The sequence below is a fragment of the Pavona decussata genome, unplaced genomic scaffold (genome assembly GCF_977016875.1).
Source record: "Pavona decussata unplaced genomic scaffold, jaPavDecu1.1 SCAFFOLD_6, whole genome shotgun sequence".
In the NCBI taxonomy this organism is placed as follows: Eukaryota; Metazoa; Cnidaria; class Anthozoa; order Scleractinia; family Agariciidae; genus Pavona; species Pavona decussata.
The window spans coordinates 4,696,395-4,718,599 of record NW_028145430.1 but is presented as its reverse complement, the minus strand read 5'-3'; the positions used below and the strand labels follow the sequence as shown (position 1 = coordinate 4,718,599).

Below are 22,205 nucleotides of genomic sequence, written 5' to 3'. Positions count from 1 at the left end.
TGGATCTTTCAAATCCATATTACACCACTTTTTCAACCTATGATAAAATTGTATGTTTTTGTTGGTTTCAAAGTAACAGCTGTTACCATAGTAACAGTGATGCAAAGCATTTCATTTTAAATAACATGGATTTCTAAATCTAGTCAGACACGTTACAGCAAAACTTTCAGGATTTAAATTCTTAACCTAAACAACTTGTGGGCAAAATTAGAAAAAAATGTCCCTACAGATTTAATATTTGCTTTTGAATTGTGAGGCATTAGAATAATAATTTGTTTTGACATCCCAGCAAGTTTAAGGATTGCAGAAGTTAGATAAGAAGGCTGAAACTTGGTCAAGTTTCAGTGGCTGTTCCCTTTCTCTGAATGCAAGTTTTATTCTGATTTCCCTGGTCTATTTCACTGCTACACTATTTACTCTAATGCTAGCAATGAATATTTATGTACACCAGGCTTGACTGTCCACTCATGGGTTTATCATTCACCCCTTACAATAAAACATCTTATGATATCAACAACAATAGCTACAGAAGTAAGAAAAGCATTCAACTTCTGAGCTTGACTGATTCTGAACAATCTATCCTATTGGTCTACTATTTACAACAGACAAGACTAATAGGATTTATTAAAAACTGGATCATTGTATATGATGCAATTCCAGAGATTTGATTCGTGTAGCAGCCATGGTATATATAAAAACAATAGCCTCCATTTGGCACGAAAACATGCTCAGCTAGATATTTGTCCAAGAACATTATCTGTTCCGAGAAGCGAACACTTTTCCGAGAGAGGGAAGCTCGAGGAAAGCTGTGAGCTTCGAGGAACAGATAATGTCTAAGGACAAATATCTGAGCATATTTTTAAAGTAAAATGGAGGCTACTGTGTTTATTATCCTTCAAATATTTTGCGCACCAGCGGCACGGGATCTGCCAGTCTGTCATATGTCAATCACATCAAAGATTGTCAATTGGCTTCTAAAATCCACATGTCTCCCAATTGATATTCAGATTTCGGTTCAGTCAAAAGCATGTGTTTGAGGAAAAAGTGCAACATTTGAAAGGAAAAGGAATTTTTTAATACTGTGAAAGATAAAAAGCAAGATACAAGTGGCGGACAAAGTTACAGGGAATCTAACCACCTTTCGAGAACAAGATCAAAGCGAAAAATCAGTTGTTTACTTTGCAGTCAGTAAAATGTTTAAGCCGCCATGTATGAAACAGCCAGCGCTTTGCTGGTCCTTTTATATTGTGTTCAATTGGATTTAGTACTTTAAATTGAAAATAAAATTGTGGAATTGACCAGCCTAAAACAATTGCCCACTGGGCATCAACAGAATGCTCCACATGACTGATGTACAATGCGCTGGGGACCTGGTTTTGTGTGTAACTCACAGCCTTCTATGACCAATAATTAAAGCATGAGGTACTAACCCAGTATCAGCATTTGTGTCATCTTTTATAATAAATTTATTTATACATATATTTACCCATGGCGTATCACTGAATGTTATCTTGTGACTTTTTTCTGTCAAAGATTATGAAAAGAGACTTAGAAAAAGCTGAGCTTTGAACACTGTTGAATTTATAAGGAAGACATAGATTTGATGGAACTGTAAGACTGGTATTTTACTGACCATTCATCCTAGATGTGTATGCAGCATTTGTTAAATATCACAAAGTCACTAGAGAAGATTGAAAGGCTATTGCAAGGATCAAGGGTGGCTCAAGATGTACCTTCTAAAGATTCCGATGGGTAAGTAAATGTAAGTCCTGTGAGGTACATGTATCACATGAAGCCTGGTTTCCACTAGCACATGAGCAAGTTAACTGCTGTTTATGTCTTTTGTGATTGGTCAATACTTTATTTAGTGGTTTAATGGTTTCATGAGCAAGGGAGACAACTGTCTGCGCATGCTCGAAATAACTCGAGTTATTTAACGTTTTTTTTAGTTTTTCGTGATTCGAGGTTTTCGCGTGGTTTTCGACGCGGTTAACTTTGACAACCTAAACTTTAAATGAAAAGCATTTAAAAATGGTTCGTCGGCAAGCTAATTGAGGCATGTTGCCACAAAAAGCAACTCAAGACGGAGACGGAAAACCTTGTTTGACATCACCTGTGGTAATTTTTTGGTGGACGAAAGTCCCTTTTGATTTGATGTGTCGACAGTAAAGATGGCGGTTTGTCTGCAACGAGTGTTTGGCGAGTCCAGTGTCAACGCATTTTTCGGTTTTCCGAGGTTCTGCTTCACATCTTATCCAACACCAAGCGAAAGAAATATATCTTTTCTGGTAAGTACGACGTATTTTTGGTTCCTCGTATTTGTATTTTTAGTTTTCATTCGCTTTCTTTCGCGGCAATAAAGAAACTGTGTTGTTGTCATTCGAAATTTCCTGGTGTCCTTCAACGAGAACAGCCTGCGTTCTCTGTTTTCATTATTTTTTCATAACAATCGACTACAGCATTGAGGTCAAGTTATTTTTCCATTTGAGGGTTGTAATTACCGTTTTAAACCAGTACTTTTTATTCTTCGTCGAAGTGAATGTTTTCATTGAAAAATTTAGTTTTTATTTTACCGCGTATTAAAATTTCTTATCATACCCCCGAGACTTTTGTCTCTCTTCGTGATATGGGAATTCCCATAAACAGGGTGTCAGTCTATTAATATACTACTTATTGCCAAAATTTGGTGTATTTCTGAGGTGTACCCCCAATACACTCTTGCCGAACAGAGCTGCGTTGATCGAATTCCAATTTGAAGATATTAGTTTTCTAGCATCATACTTTCTGGCCTTTCCAGATTTAGCAAATTATAATTTACCAGTAATATCAAGCTCTCACCAAGTCGTACTAAGTTTAAACTTACTTTGTACCAAATGTCAATTCTGTGGACGTTTTCGTTAACTTTTTTTGCCATTTGTTTTCAGAACGGTAGTTCGCAAGTGAAATTAAATTGTACGAAAATATCTGAACACCCCTACATTTCTGTTTATACCCAAAGAACGAATTCGTGATATGGGAATCGGCTTGGGTGAGATATTTTCAAGGAGCAGCTTAATAAATTGCCGACATCAAACAAAATTTTTAAGGTGTACCCCCAATACACTCTTTCCGGTCAAAGTTTTTCTTTGCGCGCGGACATATTTGCTTCTCTGTTGCTGGCGTGACACATTTTGCATCACATTATTTTGTCACACAAGCGTGGGTTTGTTTAACAGAAGTTGAATAGAAGCAGCATTCAGTTAAACATTTTCAGTTTATAGCATCCCTGCTTAATGAGGTATTTGTACAGATTCTATAACATCATTGCTTTGAAATCTTGATCTGAACTGTCAAGTAGTGGAACAATTTGCCCACAGGGGCCAATGCAACAACTCCGACAAGTCTATTAGGAGTGTTTTAAGATCTGCCCCTGCCTGGGTACAAAAGCCATGTACAGAGGGTGTAACCTTTTCTGGTAGATGTAGACCTTGTGTTTTAGCTGTAATTTAAAATAAATTTAAAATAAATATTGATGTAAGCTTTTTATTTACCGTCACAGATCATGACAGATGGGATGAAAATACAGTATGGCTAAAGAATCACTTTGTTAATGGAAGTTCTTGTTGAGGCAGTGAATAAACTTGTAAATTATGCATCCTTGTGTGAAACTTTCTGTGCACTACATGCACAAAGGATAGATCCAGTGGTGTATCTTACCTTTTGATAAATGTTTATGATGGCAGAAGTGAAGTGCTCCTTGACTCATCAGAGCATATCAATAATCTTCAGATCGAAATTGGAAGGCACTCGCTGAGCATGTAAATTTTTTCTTTAGCAGTAAAGATTTTGATTAGTTGGCCAGGTAGGGCTATTGCTCTCGCATGGTGTGTACAACAGAGATTGGCTACTGGATGCCTGGGCCTAGCTGTGAACATTGTGTTTATGAGCAACAGAGCACTGTCACTCAATCATTTTTATAACTATTCAATTTCAAGAGGCTACAAAAATAGGTTGAGCAAGGGGCAATCTCTTTATACTTTAAGATAAAACCTCACCTTACATTTAGTTATATATATACTTTTTTCGTAAAGCCTGAAATGTATCAGCTGTTTTGCGTCACTTACAAATCATCTGGAGAGTAGATGGCTAATATTCAGGCGAGGATTCCCATGTTTAATGCAACCAGACCCTACCTTCTGGTGATAACAGTGATTACAGATAAATGGTCAAACTTCTTATCAGCCATCTCTTTTACTTAAAAGAAAAATTCAAAACTTTGAAGTGAGTAATGAATTATGAAATATGTACACTACAGTTATTTATTTTTACAGTGCAATCTCATTTGTTTGAACCCTCAATTTTTCAACTCCCCCGATTCTTTGAATCAGTAGTTGTTCATTCTCTTGGATTTGCTTCAGTCAGATTTTTACCTCCTATTTTTTGAACAAAATTCAGTTTCCCTAGGAGGTTAAAAAAAATTGGTACTCCACTGTAGTGATTTATATAACATTATTATACAAATGTTATACACCAAGTCAATAATATTGTTTTTGTTTACTTACTTTTGATTATCAAACAATAACTGTTTATTTTTCATGGGTTTTGTGACATCAGTGACCAGTGTTACAGTACTTTTCTACACCTAATCACAAAGTCTGGTATAACTTTCAGTAATATAAGGAAAAACACTAATAAATATTTCCTTTTCCATTCTGTCCAGGGTTTATGTAAAATATTCTTTATTGATATAAGTGATAAAATGCTTTTAATTTGCAATATTTCAAAGTATTGTACATCATTTTATGAATTCAGAAGAGGACTATTATACACTCAACTCTCTTTAACACTCTTGTACCTTCTATTTTTTTCTCTGAAAAACAGGATGATGAAATGTAATGTAAGGAATATTTTACAGAATGCTTATTAAATGATACATGGTAGGTATTTTGTTGTGTAAAAATGAACGCATTGGGACTTCGCAGATGAGGTGCGATCCAAAATTTATTAAGCTGGAGTTATGAGGCTGCAGCAGTGTAGTGATTAGCACTACTGACTTCTTCAATTTGGTTTTTGCGTGTAAGAACAAAAGGTTAAAGTGGGTTGAAGGAAAGCACCTGTCCTAATTGAAAAATCAGAGGATTAAATCTGAAGTGTAGATTTTTGTGGTGGAAGGAAACCCTTTGCAGGGGCAGATGACATTATCACCAACTTGGCAAAGGAGAGTGATCTTAGGATCGAGGTCATCAAATGCACTCCCTAATCCAGTTTTGACTAGAAATATGTGACTCTCAAAACCTCAAAAAGGTAGGGCTGGGTGGACAAATGATTTAAAGTGAAGAAATCTGCTAAGGCAGCTAGAAAGTATGAATTGTCTCATTCTTTATGATAGCGATTGAGAGGATAGTGTGCCCTTTGAATAGCCTGACCCCTTGTGCAAGTTGTGTGATCACACCCACTCTGTGCGATGTAATCCACACAGACTGTGGGAGTGATAAGCTGTAATTAGCAGGACGTTGGGGATGCACCATGAGAAATGTGAAGGGGGGGGGGGGGGGGAGTCCATAAACAGCATTATTTGAAATTCTCAGGACTTATAATTTTAATACACTGTTGAGTCACTGTCAGGTCATAAGAATTAACCCAAAAATTAATAAGGGGATGGTGTTTTGCTCTGACATCAAACTCTCAGGAAAAGCCAACAAAGACATCAATATTAATTATTATTGCTTAGGAGAATTACAGTAGCTGTAGCTTTCAGATTTTGGTAGTGAAAGGGTTAGTAAAAGTGGACAATACTTTGCAAATGATATTTAACAGACTTGTCAGAAGATGGAACACATACATGTAGCTCATCTTTTTCCTTCCCCCCCCCCCCGTTCCTTCCATTCTGATCATTAATTGAAACTCAGGAAGTACAGCATTTGTTATGGTTGCAACTGCTTTATTTGCAGAAACAGAATATGTACTGATTACATGTGGGTGTGGTTGCTTTGAAGAAGAACATTTCAGTTGGCAGTATGGGAAGTGATTGTAGTTTTTAAGAGAGAATGTCCGTGAAGACCGTGTGATATCAGTAAAATGTGGCACATGCTTCAGAAATTCGAAATCTTCATATTTTGCTCAGAGATACCCTATGATAAGCCAACAAACGTGATATATTTTTTTTGTTCAAGGCTGGTTGTATTTTAAAGAAAATTCTCAAAAACTGTATCTGGCGCCGACCGTCACAAAATGGCGGAAATTAGTGCTTCGAGTAACAACACAAGAACTGCGCTCGCTCTAAAGCCACGATTGTTTACTTAAATGGGAATGCACGGCACGAGTTTGAAAATCACCAATATTTCATTGTTTAAAAATCTCATTTTGGAGCAGTTTTTCAATAAACATTTTTTCCCATGCGGTATAACTCAGAAGCGCTTGAGATTAAGGTTGTGATTAGTGGAAATGGTCTTCTTTTCAAGGATATAAAAATTAGTCTGGGGCTCTTAACTTCTGCACGGAAAAAACACGCTCTATGTCGAGAAAAATCACAAACTCCACTTGTCAACAAAAACAAATAATCGAATTAGAGTCTGTAATCGAAGCCAATTGTTGGCTTCACACTACAAGCTAAGTTAGTTTCAAGTAAGCACTTGATTCAAGTGCACTTGAAAATCTCAAGTCGCACTTTAGAAACCTTGGCTTCACACCTGGTGACAAAGTATACACTTGAAGCACAAGCTGTCAATCATCTTTCGCGGTAAAATCAGAAATGCGATTGCTCGACGGAAAATCATAGAGCCTTTGCAACGAAAAAACGTTTTATGTTGTTTACTCTTTATTTTGTCTTTAATTTTAACTCAGAGAGTTTTAACATTACAGGAAATGCATAGGTACTTCATTGTTTACGAGTACTTGGCGACAACACAAAAGAACAGGCGACATCTTCTGTGTACGTCGAGAATGGTTCAGTAACATGGTTTTCGGCAAAAAAATCTCCACAGGGTTTGGGCATGGCCTCGTCCACAAAATTGGTTTAGACTGCTTTTAGCTAACCGCGACATGGATCCGCTTTGGAAAATGCATTTCGGCGTGACTCGTCCAACGTTCAACCCTTTGTGCGATTTGGTACGCGGGGTCCTCAAACTGCGAGGCGTATCTCCAGCCATCCATTTTGATTTTTCGGATTGATTTTAGTTCACGGCAAAATGTTTATCTGTCCTGGCACCGCAGCACGTGGCTTTCAGTTGGTATTGGTCAAGTACGTTCTCAAGTGTGGTGTTGGCCATACTTGGCGGCGTACTTCGGCTTCTTTGAACTACGAACGTTTCCATGGTCACTAAGTAAAGTTCAAGTTGGTAGGTTTTACCAAGTAGGTTTCAAGTGCACTTAGATTATACTTACAAGGTCTAGTGTGAAGCCAACTAATATTCCAAGCAAATCTCAGTGCTTAGCACCGTATTTGATTTGAAAGTCTACATTACTAGTTTACCTTGCAAAACTTTTGGCTGTAGATTGCTTTTCATCGCCACTCTCCCTTCATAATTGTTATCTTCCCTTCGACCATGCTTACCAAAGCACAAGTAATCAACAACCATACGTATGACTCCTGCATGAAACATTACAATTCCTGACAGATTCCGGCAACCATATTTGAGTCTCTACACAGCTATGGCAAATAAGGTAACTTAATTGTACGATTAAGAACGATGATTCAATTATCTATAGTTGCAGAAGAAGAAATTTTGCAGCCCGAAGACGCACACAAGAGGAATCATCTGTAGAATGAGACGATCATGTTTGTCACGCAATGAGACCGAGCGCGCAGGACACCCAACAAAACTAACCGGCAACCAGATTATATTTTTTCCGCGCCTGTTTGTCTGCGTCTACCGACTTCAAGCTTAAAATCCCATAGTTGACATGGTACTAAATCTGTTACCAGCTTTCTGTCTTTTAGGATGAAAAAAAAAAAAAAAATGGGATTTTTTAGTGCAAGTATTTTACAAGCAGATGCTTTGTACTCGTGCTTGGGCAGTGGACAGAATGGTACCACTGGTGTCAAAGGGCACACCATGTCCAGCTTAATAGCCCGGCCTTTCCTGACTTTATCGACGAGACTAAAACAACTGAAAGGGAACCACATTTAAAGGCTGTGACAATTACTTCTTTACGATAAGAAAGTTCGCACGTTTTGTAAGCTACGCTCAAATAAATCAATCATTTATTAAAATCATCTTTTACATTATTCAGATGTACTACCTGCGTTTAGCGAAAGCTATTCAAGGCAGGTAGTGTAACACGGGCCGGTGGTGTAAGTGGTGTTAAGAAAGAAAGAAACCCTTTTCTGAGTTTTTCGGTTGCTACTCAAAACTTTCCTATCTTGGCCACTGCCTATTATTCGGCTTTATCCTGCAATATACCTGTCGCCTGAAACATGCCTCAAGGTTATAAATGCCACCAATGTTTTTAGCACTCAGCTTGTAAGGCCAATGAAGAACATACTTAAAGCAAAAAGCAGATAAGAGCTCGGAAAACGAATCTTACTGCTGGTAGATACAGCCTAGACAAAGTGACTGGATCTTTTTCATGTAAGGCTGTTTGCGATGAACTGATATGTCAGTGACAAATGTCCTTTAGAAGGACAACATTTTCAATGCCCTTTGTAACATGAGCTAGGCTTGAGCAACACAGTTCCATATGGCCGATGAATCCGGACTAATAGCAATTTACAGTCACGGCATATTCTACCCAAAGCAACGATACTTATTATAGGATAACTGTGCCCCTGATCATAAAATAACAAAAGGTTTCTTAATAACATTATGATAAGAATAATATTAAGCGCCGCAGGGTTTGAACCACGGCCGCACCGAAACTCAGGGTCAGAAATTTTCAGAGAAGAAGGTTAAACCCTCAAATGGTTCGGATGGCCACGTTGAAATCTTTATGGCGGTCCCGTCTCCAATTTGGAGGTGCAAAATAACCACTGTAATGAGCCCTGGATATGACCACTCTTAGTACCAGCGATTAGTCTGAAGGGCTTCTCAGGGAATATAATGAGACTACAAAATTGTGTAACTGTCAGAGTTCCGTTTATTTGAGAGAACTTAACGGAGTTCTTCACAGATTAGTAGCTACGGCTATAAATAGTATCCATAATAATAATGATAATAATGATGATGATGATTAAAAAGCATAAACGTTGCGTTTACAGTTGGGTTTCCAGGAAAATAAGCATGTTGGTTTCATTCACGGAAAAAAGTTAAGTTCGTGATAATGTGATGAGAGGATTTATAGATATTTAGTTTAATTTGCTTTGCTGACAAAAATATAAAAACCAACGTAGAAAATAATAAGTTCCTTAGTTTCAAGTTCAATAAACCGTAAACACAACCTATAGTACTCAATTAGGCGTAAACGGTTCTTATAAGATCATAACTGTAATTGAGCGTTGAAGTGTTATTGTAACCTGCGCTAGCCTTTTGTTAAACTGTTATCCACCTGTGTAGCCCTTGAAAGTAATTAATGTTTCAGGATAAGCTTAGATTTCGTCCAATAGACTTTCAGAAATGATTGTTGTATTCTGTAATCTGACTCGTTGCAAAATGATGTAATTCGAACGCTTTACTAGCTTAGGCTTAAATACAGGTGCTTTGTAAGATTTTCTTTGGTTACATCCTTGATAACATCCTTGGTTACATCCTTGATAACATCCTTGGTTACATCCTTGGTTACATCCTTGGTTGCATCCTTGGTTGAATCCTCGGTTATGTTTTGACTGTACGCGAGGTTATAGTTTTGGTATTAAACCCTACGTTGGAGCCAAGTTCTGTGTGGTTTTACTGTCTCAGAGAAATTCGCTTGCCGTAAGAGATCTCGGTCCTTCCCGCAGCCAGCGAGTGTTCCCCAGGAGAAAGGCCTTTACCGAAGTGTTTTTGAAGAGTTTCCCCGTCCGTCCGTATTTCCGTTTTGTGAAGGCAAAACCTGTTTTCACAATAAACATTTTAATTAAATTATCGCACATCAAAAACAGGCTGGTTATTAAAACTGCCAGCTTCTTGTTGCAAGTTTTTGTTAATTTTTTCCGACTTACGGCTTTTTGCTCAGTTTGGAAATAAGACACAACTTTTAAATTTCATATTGACCTTCCCCTTTCATGAATTAGCAAAACTACGTTGTCGTACGGGAAAATTTGTACCTGTTGGCTTTGGTACGTCTTTTAGTCTTCGAAAGCGCCTTGTTAATACCGCGGTCAGCCTTGCGCGATTTCCCTTTGGCGTGGCTCGATAAGGTATCGTTAGGGAAACCTCTCCACCACCCAATGCCCAAAGAGGAGGGATGAACTGGACAGATGGTCAAGGACAACGTGGGTGCACGATCATATTTTTGTTTAAAAATTTTGAATGACGCGATGGTCATTATATCATTAGGATTGGTTCACCTTATCAAATTTGGTTTTCTTTAGTGTTGAGCGCTCCCGCTTTTTCCTTTCCATTATTTTATTACTACTTTCCTTCTTCTAAATTTTTCATTTGTTTCTTTCCTTCATTTCTCCCATTGTTTGCTTGTTCGTTTTCTTTCTTTCTTTTTTCCTTTCTTTCGTTCGGGCTGCTTTTCTGTCGGTCGGTGGGTCTTTCTTCCTTAACCTCTCTCGTTCATTTTGGCGTTTCAGTCCATTTGTTTTAAGAATTTTATATCACAGAGTGTCTTTTTTAACAAACCAAAATTATTTCCTTATCCGCAAAACTTGTGCAACACCTGAAGGAATATTGGTAACCGAGCCTTCCTTGTAAGGCGTGTGATATGTCATTGCGTGACATACAAATGATATGCATGGATTGAAGAAGTCAAAACGACAGTGTCGCTCAGTAATCAAAACTCTCACTTAATGGCCATTTTTTTCAATGAAGCAAGCTCAGTTGTACCTTAGAGAAAGATAGCAACTATGGTGTGTTTGAAACTGCCAAGAATAGTGCCGATGTTATTACAAGAACCACCCGGGTATCGCTCAGATAGTTGTTGAATTCGTAAACTCGTTTTCAGAGGGAAGATGGTAATTTTGAAGAGAAAGTAGGAATGAAAACCAATCTACAGCCACTGTTTTATCCAGGTAAACTTGTAAAGTTGACTTTCTAATCAAATACGTGCGAAGCACTAAGATTTGCTTGGAATATTGGTTTCGATAACAGAGACTAATTCGATTATTTGTGTTTGTTGACAAATGGAGTTAGTGATTTTCTCGACATAGAGCATGTTTTTTTCTTGCAGAAGTTAAAAGCCCCAGACTAATTTTTATATCCTTGAAAAGAAGACCATTTCCACTAATCACAACCTCAATCTCAAGCGCTTCTGAGTTATACCGCATGGGGAAAATGTTTATTGAAAAACTACTCCAAAATGAGATTTTTAAACAATGAAATATTGGTGATTTTCAAACTCCTGCCGTGCATTCCCATTTGAGTAAACAATCGTGGCTTTAGACTTGAATCATTTGCCAGTGTTTCTTACACAAATATACCAATATTTAACAATTATTCCATGAGCGCGCGTTGGATATGAGATGGTAAATAGCCAACGAGGCGCGAAGCGCCGAGTTGGCTATAGCCAATCTCATATCCAACAAGCGCGAATGGAATAATTGTTTTATTAAATTTTCCGCGTTTGGGTATTGCTTTTGAAGTTTACTGAATTTTATTTTAAGTTAAAATTTCTTTCAAATTAAAACAACCGGATGTTGAGGCAACTTCCGACAAAAGCGCGCGAAAATTAATGATCACATGACACGCGCAGCTCTTTGCAAACGGAGGTGAATGAAAAATCGAAAGCGAAGAAGATCAAACACAGTCGGACATATCAAATTCAAGAAACGTTTAAATGTACGAGTTATCACCTTTCTGAGACAAGCATTCAAGTGCTTTTGAAGTTCCAGCTCATCGAGAAGCGTAATAGTTGTGCACATTTGAGCAAATGTTTTGCTGTGTGGTGCCGAGCGAAGGAAGGGATCAAGGACGGCCTTTTTTTTTTACGCTGAACTGAATTCCTCCAGACGTTTTACACTTAAGGCAAGTCCAAGTGTACGAGGTACAACCTCACTGAGACAAGCATTCAGTGTAAGTTTTTAAACTTCAAGCTTATCGAGAAGCGTAAGAACTGTGCACGTTTGTGCAAATGTTTTGCTGAGTGGTGCCGAGCGACGGAAACGAACATTATGGCCGCCGATGGTACGAATTTCATAGATGAATTTTTGTCACTGGAGTCCTCGTAAATGCGTAGAAACATAAAGGCAGGCATTAAGCTCTTCTTGAGAAATTTCGTCGATCGGTTTTAACCTCTTACCGCCAGGATTTGCAAGCCATCCTGAAATTTTTGAAGGTAACCGGTTTTTATTGTTGTTGTTAAGTTTATGTGATCTACATCGTAAAATCGTGCAATTTTTCTGATTTTAAAGGAAACTTCAGAGATACGTACCATTAAATAGTGTCATACCGAACTTTGTGGCTTTTATTGTTGTTATATTGTGATTGCATTGTTTGTTATTTCTTCCTTTTCTTTTTTTTTTTTTTTTCTACATTTTTCCGAAGAAACTTTCGCTTCCCGCCGAAAAAAATTTAGCTTAGCGACACCTAGGGCTTTCGTTTTCCATATAAGGTCAAACTACGGTATATGAGCTGATAACCGGGATTTAGTGAACCAATCAGAACGCTAGAAATGCAATATCCGAGGCTGAGAATTTAATAAATAAATATTATTTGAAAAAACCGTGCTTCCTTTTGCGCTTTGCACGAGCGAAGTTCTTGTGTTGTTACTCGGCGCACTAATTTCCGCCATTTTATGACGGTCGGCGCCCGTTACAGTTATTGGTAATTTTCTGGAAATTAAAAGCAGAGTTGAACATAAGAAATACACCACGTTTATTAACTCATCATAGAGTATGTCTGAGCAAAATATGAGGGTAGTCAATTTTTTGAACCCTGTGCCACCACTCACTCGGTCATGAAAAAAAGGCGCTCTTAAGTGATGTAATTTTCTGTTTGTCATCAGTGGTAAATGAATAGTTGCGAGGCAAGACTGGGGGTAATTGAAAGGGTAAGAAAATACAACTTTGCAATATCAAGAATAAGAGCCAGCCAATTACCGCTGTGGTTTCCCTGAACAAAATAGTATCAGTTTGCGCTCTCAAAACAAAAGAACAAGTGTGGTTAAGAGGAAGTTATGAAAGGTTCATGTTTTTCCTATCCCTTCCAAAACAAATGGAAAAATTATTATAATACTTTCTTGATTTAATTTAAGAGCAAGAAAGACATTTGACTCTCTTACTACTAATTCAATATCAGTTACATGGAACTGAGCACCTAGTTTGAGTTTATACAAAAACCAAAATAAACAACTTTAATGTGTACAAGAATAGCTGTCAACCTGGGAATAACAGAATGTTTTAAAAATGAGCTTTTTAATCCAATTTATTGAATTAATGAGCTACAAGTGCAGTATTAAATGACACAAAGCTAACTTGCAACTGACTTGAAATATTTCTCCTGTATTCAAGCATTTCCAATGTGCATCTCCCTCAAACAGAACCTAAACATCAACAAAAAAAAAACTCTTTAATTTGACTAGAAAACGATGAAATCTAAAATATTTTGTTAATTCCTATAATTACACTGTAAGGAATCGTTTTGGTCCGCGGTGTACAAGATTGGAACGATATCTTTATTGTGCATATTATGTTACCGACCACATGAAGTCACATAACAACACTGGCCTACTATCGTCCGTATTAGCTTGCAATTTGAATATTATCATGATTAAAGATTACTTTAAGAAAATTGCTCCCTCCTCAAAAAACAAAACACACTACCAACTGTTTAAAAGTATGCATGCATACATAAAGATTTGAATTCTCTTACCTCCTCGATTGACAGAGCCGTCGGAAATTTCGCCGTCCACCGACAGAGCAAAACCCTTTCTACTTTTAACATTTATCACAGTAAAAAATTTTCTTCAACCTAACAAATCTGCTATTAGAGCGGAACATTTTCACAATGAGTCGCGAAGGATCGAAAAAATAAGATGGTGCGTAAGAAAAATTCGATCGCTCCTAAACTTGAAAACTTCTGCAAAGTGTCCTAGCACTTAAAAAAATCATTGCTATTTCTATACGCCATTCTGATTCAGGAAGACGTATAAACACTGCTATTTTTATCCAAATCTCTAGAACAAAGCAAAGATAACTAAATTCGCCCCCTCCGGCCACCATATTTGTTTGTAAAATTTAAGTTCGCGCGTGTGTAAGAAGAATCTGGGTACTAGCACAAAGATCAACCAATCAGACAATTGTCTCCCTTGTTGGTTTCATGACATTTAAGTTTTATTTATTTAATAACCATTTGTCGCAACCCCTGGTAACTGTGCATAAATAGCCAGTCATGTGTGCACATGCTGTTTGTTGTAGTGATGATGACTCTCACCTGATTGAGAGAGTGGCCAGTGAGTTTAATCAGCTGCAGTTTTATGTCACTCAGAGCCAAGGCCATCCTTTAGTAGAGAGCATCAGAGGGGTATGTGATAGCCTTTCTATTGTTGTCCTTGTTCATGTAAAAATTAACTTGTAAAGATTGCACACAGGACATTATTGTCGTGAGTAATTTAATCAGTCCGATCAACCTTAATTCATATTTAAAGGCACAAATATTGTGTTGGAGCAAATTTCCAAATCGTTAGTCTGACTAAATTAATTTTTGTTGATATTAACTTTTAATTCTACAGTGTATATGGTATGGCAATATCATTGAGAATGATGTGTTACTCAGTAAGTGACACAGGCATACCCGGAAAAAAATCTGAGTGCTCCTATCAGGAGTCGAACCTAAGACCTTCTGATCACTAGTTCGGATGCTCTATCACTGAGCTACAGGAGACTCATGGCAGCTAAGGCCATTAAACTAGGTTCATGAGACAAACATCTTGCCTACTGCTTAAAGATGATGTCATGTGTGGCATATGCGCAATGGAATAAATGTGTTGGAATATTTTAAGCCTGGTAAATAAATAATAATAATATAATAAAAAAAAACATATTTATGCAGGATAACCATTTCAGTTATAAAAGCTGCTATCAACATGGTTCCTGCGTAAAAAAAACAAAAAAACAACAACAACAAAAAACAGATCTAAAAAGCTATATAAGAAATCGACAAACGAGAAATCATCCATATGAAAAGAGATAAAAGGACTAAAACTAGAGTTCACATACAATTATAAAAAATATCTGCCCCTTTATAAAAAACGCTCTTTTAGTCGATTCCAATTTATCCCTATCAATAACTAGTTTGTTCTTATTCCTAATATCATAATGATGAATATCATGTCGTTTAAGTTGAAAATAATTTGGGGCCGTTTCCTTGAGGCACTTTTCAACCAGTTTAACAATGTGGTTTTCTCCTCTTCTCGCAAGGGTGTCCCAACCAAGGCTTTTAACCATCTGTTCGGTGGACGAATGGGCAGTATTCAAGACTATTCTACCAGCTCGTCTTTGTAAACATTCCAGACCTTCTTCATTCCCTTTACCACATCCATGGAAAACAGCACCACAATAATCCAAAATTGGAAGAATTATCAACAATATTATTGTTGGGATGATGTAGTTCCATACACTCACAGACAGCTTTTTGAAGTTTTTGAGAGCAAAATAACCAAAAGTTGTTTTCTCTGATAATAAAGTTACACAATCATGTATTCTCATTCATTCACAATCATGTATTCTCATTCATTGATTACCCAGTCACAGACCCTTTAAAGATGCTTAACCCTGCATGTTTATTTGCTTTCTTTTTTCTTTTTGATGGTGTACATAGCGTATTGCAGCCATAACAAGCACCCTTCAAAAGAAGTTGGAAGCAGCATTTCAAGAAGGACTCCAGACGGGAGAGCTGAATCTTTTGTCCCGTGTCCTGCGAACCTACGCTATCATTGACAAGACAAGAGATGCTGAAATGCTGTTTAGAGAAGTAACTGTTAAGCCTTACATGAGTGAGGTAAGAAAAATAATCCTAAAATATTATGTGTCATTAGACTGTCTTAATTTTGTGTTCCCAAATTTTGCAGCTCCTTGGATTAATATATAAGCTTAAATGATACAAAATGCAATTTAAATTAATAAAAAAAAAAAAAACAGCCAATATTTGGCTAAAGGGATTGTTGTGGCCGAGCATGTGTAGGAAGTGCGGATCAAAATTGTAGCAACAGAAAATTGCAGAACTTGGTGAGATAAATTGCAATGTACGCAAGTTTCCAGATTTCTGGGCTGCAGTCTGAGAAAACATGTAGCTGGGTTGAGAAAAGTTGATTAAGTGTATATTACACTAAGAATCAGTATACATGTATATGAAAACAAACCAGTAATATAACGTTTAATTAAATAGGCTGTGTTAATTATCTCTAGGTTATTGTTGAGAAGGCGTTGACAGGTGACCCGTCTCAAGGCCTGTACACTGTGTACAGGCAAGTTCTTGAGTTTGTTCCTAGACACTGTACACAGATGATGAATATAACATCGGGCAGGTTTGTAGCCAGTGATGTGGAGATGTTTGGTGAACAAAGGGCAGGTATCAGAGGCTTTGACTTCCTAGTAAATGCTGTGTGGCCAGAAGTTATTAGTCTTGTAGAGACACGGTTTGGATCTATCTTTGCTCCAGGAAATCCAGATTCCTTCCAACAGGTTTGAAGTTTACTGTATGTTGTTGAACTTTGTTTTGATAATTTGCAACAAAGGTGGCACTTTGCTGTAATTATTACAATAATTACCTGCATTTTCTTGCAACTTCACTTTCCTTTTTCTGAGCTATGTTATCTGTACAAAAATAGCTCTCTTAATCAGTTTGGATTGGTATGGATTTCTGGGAAGAATGTTTTATTGTTTGTTGTTCTTTGGTTTATTTATGAATTTTATCATATTCATGCACCATTGATAAATTATTAAGTATTGGTTAACATTGAACCTTATCTGAAGCAATCCTGGGTCCCAGCTGTGTTACCAAGTGGTGATATATCTGGTCATTCATTCTTTGTGTGCCATTTCAGTGCCATCTTGAATTGCATCATGAGTGCATGCCCATCTCTTGTTTGACTTGAATTACGTCTTATGACAGAGTGTGTCAATGATATCACACACCTCTTGATGGTGACTCTGGTTTTCGAAACTTATTAGGAAAATGGTGTCAAACAGACATGCTCTTGTGCTTGATCAGACAAAACAGAAACTAAGCTTGATGGAGTTTGGGATGTTCTCAAAAGCTGGACTGGGCCATGGCTCACCCTAACTAGCCCACCCCAATTGTTTTTGCTGTGACAAGAATCAGTAGATGTGAACAGCTCAATAAATATCTATTTAGCAAAAGAATTCAAAGCAATTAATGAACAAGCCTTGGCAGTTAAACACATACTGAAGATAAGCCACTTACTACAGTACATTGTGAGCGAGGAGACTGGTAACAGTTTAAAGTTTTCACGGCAGGAGCACATAGTTCTCACTTTTGAACAAAACGAAAACGCCCTAAACTTGGACATAAAATCATTGTGCTCTCAGCACTTTAATCGATACAACTTGGAGGGCCAATGGTCTGGTGGCTTAACATGTTGAAGTGTTGAGGAGAGTAAAAGATCGAATACAATATTGTTTCTTTTCAATAGAAATTCCCCTTAGAACCACAGACAGTGTTAGAAAGACTGTGGTCTACTACTGATCATTTTCATGGTACATTATTACTGCTTTGGTGCTAGCCTGTGAACAACCTTCCCAAGACAAGCCCGGTGCCAAGAAGCCTGTTCACAGGCTACTTTGGCACAAGTTTGGTATATTGTGTTCCCTTGCTGGTGACTTTGAGAACTACATGCTTCTGTGCAGTGAAAACTTTTGACTTGTTACCAGTCTCCACGCTCATCATGTACAGTTTAAGTTGCATTTCAATCTTCAGTACATGCCTGACCACAAAGATTTGTTCTTTAATTTGCTTTTGTTTTACTATATTTATCAAAGTATAACACTCTTTTAGATTATTAAGGACAAAGTGCATATGTAATATCTATAATTTTTTTACTCCTGAATTAAGGGATAAAAACCTCCGGAAATAAATAGACCCCTGTTTTCTGAAGCTTTTCAGAGAGACCCTCATTACAATTTCCCCAACCTGTGCTGCAGTAATTGAAAGTAAAGCTGCACAAGAGCACAATAAATGGTGAGGAGGGCTTCACGACGAGTAAAGTTTCTAACATACTTAATTGCAGTAATGCCAGAAGCACCTGTTTTAGAAAGAATCTGGATATGGTCATTCCACTTTAGGCTCTGAACAATTTTAACACCAAGAGATTTTTAATTAGAAACCAAAACCTGTTTAACCGGAGGGTCATTGATGACAATACTTCATTTCTCCAATATGTTGGATAATCTTTGTCTAGGGCCGATGAGGAGAAACTCAGCTTTTTCATGTTAATTAAGAGAAAGCTTGCTAGGTGCAAGCTAAACATAGACCATTTATTTAGAATTTTTAATTTTTAATTTTTAGCTGCATGCTGTTTCCTGATAAATTATTGTTCAGTGTCAAACACCTGATGTGTATACCTTATTTTGATGTTAACAGGGTGAATGCAGGATGCAAATGTACACAATATTATAATTACAATTTCATCATCCACATTTTTTTGTGTGTAGCTCTGCATGGTGCAAGTTTGAAAAATTCCACAATCAAGATCATTAGTAATGTTATGCATCTTTCCGTAAAGTCACTGAGTCAATTGTTTTTATTTTTCATTCAGAAACACATGACAACGGTATGGTTCATTAATAAGTTTGAAGGTCTGTGTGGTTCAAAAGCTAGTGTGCAACGACTGAGGTCACATCCCAGCTTCCTCTCTTTCATGGCCAGATGGAGCTTACCCGTCTATTTTCAAATCAGGTTGAACAAAAACATCTTTTATTAGTGATGTTAAAGGGGCAGTATCATGGGAGATCAATGGGAGATATCATGATTTTTTGGCTAAAATTCACTAAATTTAAACTTTGATCACTGTGTTAATTAATTTCTCAATCGCTAATTTAAAGAAATATTAATAGGGATTCTAAGACGAAAGGTTGAACCAATTAAAATATAGTACAACCGGCGATTTTTAGTGCGTTACAACAGCAAAATTTGAAAACGTTTTCAAATTTGAACCCCTCTCTATCTTGGTCATCTGCCGGTGAAAATATATGTGGATAGTTTCTTTGCATTCTGATAGTCTTTTAATGAAATTTTGTCGTTATATCTTGGCTGCTATCAACCGAATAGCCTCTTTCCGATTTTCAATGTGTTACTAAAAATAGCATGATCCTGTCCCTTTAAGTCAATGATTGTATTTTTGTCATTTGTCAAACATGGTTGCATCCTTGCTTGCTAAAAGGAAAGCTGGAAATAAGTCTGCTTTTCCCAAGTATTTAATAATGTATCTCTGTTGTTTATTACGGAAGAGTTTTGAGCATTTATGACTTCAATTAAATAACTCATGACAAGCACTATAAATCAAACTTTGTAATTTATCTGAAATTTGTCTGGAAAGTAATGTCTTGGTGTGAACTGATTTTAGCATTGTTACAGATTTCAGGAAATGGCTAGTAAATTTGAAAATTCTCTCCAGTCACCTCAAGTCTGCAGTGATAAGCAAGGTATAGAGTGTAACTGTCAAACTGGAAGCTCTTTTGTGGGCCACTCTGAAAACTTTAGCTGAACCATTGGTCTTTTGATAGACAGTTTGCGTGGTGCAATTTCCAACCCCCACAAACAGCTTGCTAACTTAAGTTACAAATTTGGATTGTGTCAGTTGAAAATTGTTTTCAACTGCAGTTTGATTGTTGAGAAATAGAGCTTTTCTTGGGAAAATTAGGTGTATTGTGTTACAATATTCCATTAAGTTACAACACTACACCACACATACACAAGCAAATTAAGGTTCATATGACACATGTCCCTCAATTTACCAAGTGCTCACTATGTCATTTTTGTTGTCACTTTATTATTAAGGGCTCTGTATATGTTGTTATTTGAAATCATACTGAATGTAATTTGTAAAAAATAAATTATGAATGGTAACTACATGTACTCTGAAGAACATTTTGTGAACTTCACATATGATAATGATAATGATAACAATTATATCATATATTGATAATGGTTACAATAATAATAATAATAATAATAAGTAAGGGTGGGATCATGAATTCTTATTTTAGCATTTCAGGATATTTTTCATGTGCTACAAGGACTCTTTTACCAATTATTAGGTTTTGGTTGATTTTATCTATCAAGTAATTTTAAATTTTTCACTGGAGAAATTTCTAAACGGCCTTTAGGTTACACTATAGGGCCCTATAGTGCCTTTTTAACTCGTGAATGCGCGTAGCGCAATGAACGAGTTATAGCGATAGTTGACTGTGTACTTGGTTGGTTAGTTGGTCGGTCGGTCGGTCGGTCGGTTTTGTCGTTAACTTTCGGGCGTGCGCAGTGAATGAGTTTTAAATTCAATTAGTGGAAAAAAAACACGCGAACATTTGTTGTTCACGGCGCATCAGGAAATTCTTATTCAATATGTAGAGAATAATTTGACGATCATTTAGTGCAAGAATGGAGATTTTTCGTTCAATCTGAGCAAAGTTACAAGTTTTTTCAGTTTTTCAGAAAGTCCGGGGTCGTAAACTCAATTAGTGAAAAAAAAAAAACGTGGAAATTTTTTTCACGATGCGTCAGAATTCTCTCATTCATTCTGTAGAGAATAATTTGACAATCATTTTAGTGTAAGAATGGAGATTTTTCGTTGAATCTGAGCAAAGTTATAGGTTTTTTTCGTTTTTTCTACGGAGTGCGGTTTCTTTTAAGAATTAAAAATAATTTCATATAGAAATAATTTAATTAAAAAATAATTTAATTTGTCAGTTTTCACGCGAAAGCGGAACGTGCCATGTCACGCATCATTGACGTCGTAAACAAAATTATGCAAATTTCTGGTGAAATGAACACTTTAAGATCTTGTCAGCTTTCATGGAGGTTTCAAAGGGAAAAATATTTCATTTTCGAAATTTACAACTGGTAATTTATGGGGAAGCAAAAGGCCGCGGTCGATAAATAATTCTTATTTAGCAAGAGCTTGTCATAGTTCATTATTTTTACTTGAGGATTACGTGGACTGAACTCCAAAGGAAAAATTTCGCGCATTTATGTCGGGCATGAAATGTAATGCGATACTTTGTTGAACAGATTTCCCTTTGTGAGATCGGCTTGCCCTACAGTAATTTTGTAATTTTAATTCCCAAAAAAACTTCACTTGCCCATCGGGCAAGTGATGGCTAGAATCCACTAGCCCGATCGCAAAATCCAGTAGCCCCGGACTATCGGGGACACGAATTTGCATGACGTAGCTGCACATGGCGTGCTTCTATGAACTTTGAATAAAAAAAACACGTGATTTTTTTTTAATCGGCGCATCAGGATACAAGAGTACAAGAATGGTTATTTTTCGTTACATAATCGGGCAAAGATATAGTTTCTTTTAGCTTTCAAGGAAGTTTCCGTAGCCGTCTAAATTTCAATTGCTATGTGTCATCTGCATTCACGAGTTGGCTCACAGGAGCCTTTGATTAGCTTCATCAGCATATAGATGTTTACATGTTTACGCTGCTGCATACATGTACAGCTGTAAATAATTATAATAGTAACAGGCAAGAAACAGAAAAGTATTGACTGAGTAATATTCCAGCTCTTATTACAAGTGCCAAAAGTAACAGCTGAGGACAAACATTGCACTGAACTTATATGCAGCTGTTTCGACAAAGGTTGTCTAAAAAAGCATAAAAGCGTACGTGACAATGCCGAAAGGTGATTAACAATAAAAGCTCAGAATCCATAATGCCCCGACCATACAGCAAAGACTTGAGATGGTTGGCAATATGGATTCTAAGCTTTTATTGAAATTTATTGGGTATTTCCCAGACTACCTTTAGGCATTGTTGTGTACGCTTTTACGCTTTTTTCCTTCTTTTTTTTTTTTTGAACATACTTTGTCAAAACAGCTGTTTACGTTGTCTCATCATGAACTGCTCTAATTTGCGTACTCTTAAAAGACGTACATTTTCAGTTTTTGCAAACTGGACAAGTTATCCTATAAATGATATGAGACTTTAAACTAGTACTGTACATATATAGGGTTAGAATCTTACTTTG

The 22,205-nt window shown here is 36.9% G+C and overlaps 1 protein-coding gene and 1 long non-coding RNA gene across 2 annotated transcripts in view; both read left to right on the top strand.

The window, feature by feature from the left end:
- LOC146489315 (conserved oligomeric Golgi complex subunit 2-like) overlaps positions 1-22,205 on the top strand; it is a 63,411-nt gene that overhangs the window by 6,457 nt on the left and 34,749 nt on the right. The window contains exons 4-9 of the mRNA XM_085107760.1: positions 1,646-1,752; positions 14,414-14,519; positions 15,816-15,995; positions 16,403-16,678; positions 18,772-18,911; positions 19,590-19,657. Of these exons, the coding sequence (XP_084963886.1) occupies positions 1,646-1,752; positions 14,414-14,519; positions 15,816-15,995; positions 16,403-16,678; positions 18,772-18,911; positions 19,590-19,657 (877 nt within the window). The remainder of the gene's footprint in view (positions 1-1,645; positions 1,753-14,413; positions 14,520-15,815; positions 15,996-16,402; positions 16,679-18,771; positions 18,912-19,589; positions 19,658-22,205) is intronic.
- On the top strand, positions 1,762-4,923 carry LOC146489318 (uncharacterized). Its single transcript, XR_014864384.1, has 2 exons — positions 1,762-2,288; positions 3,539-4,923. It is a non-coding gene; the product is annotated as an uncharacterized LOC146489318 (long non-coding RNA).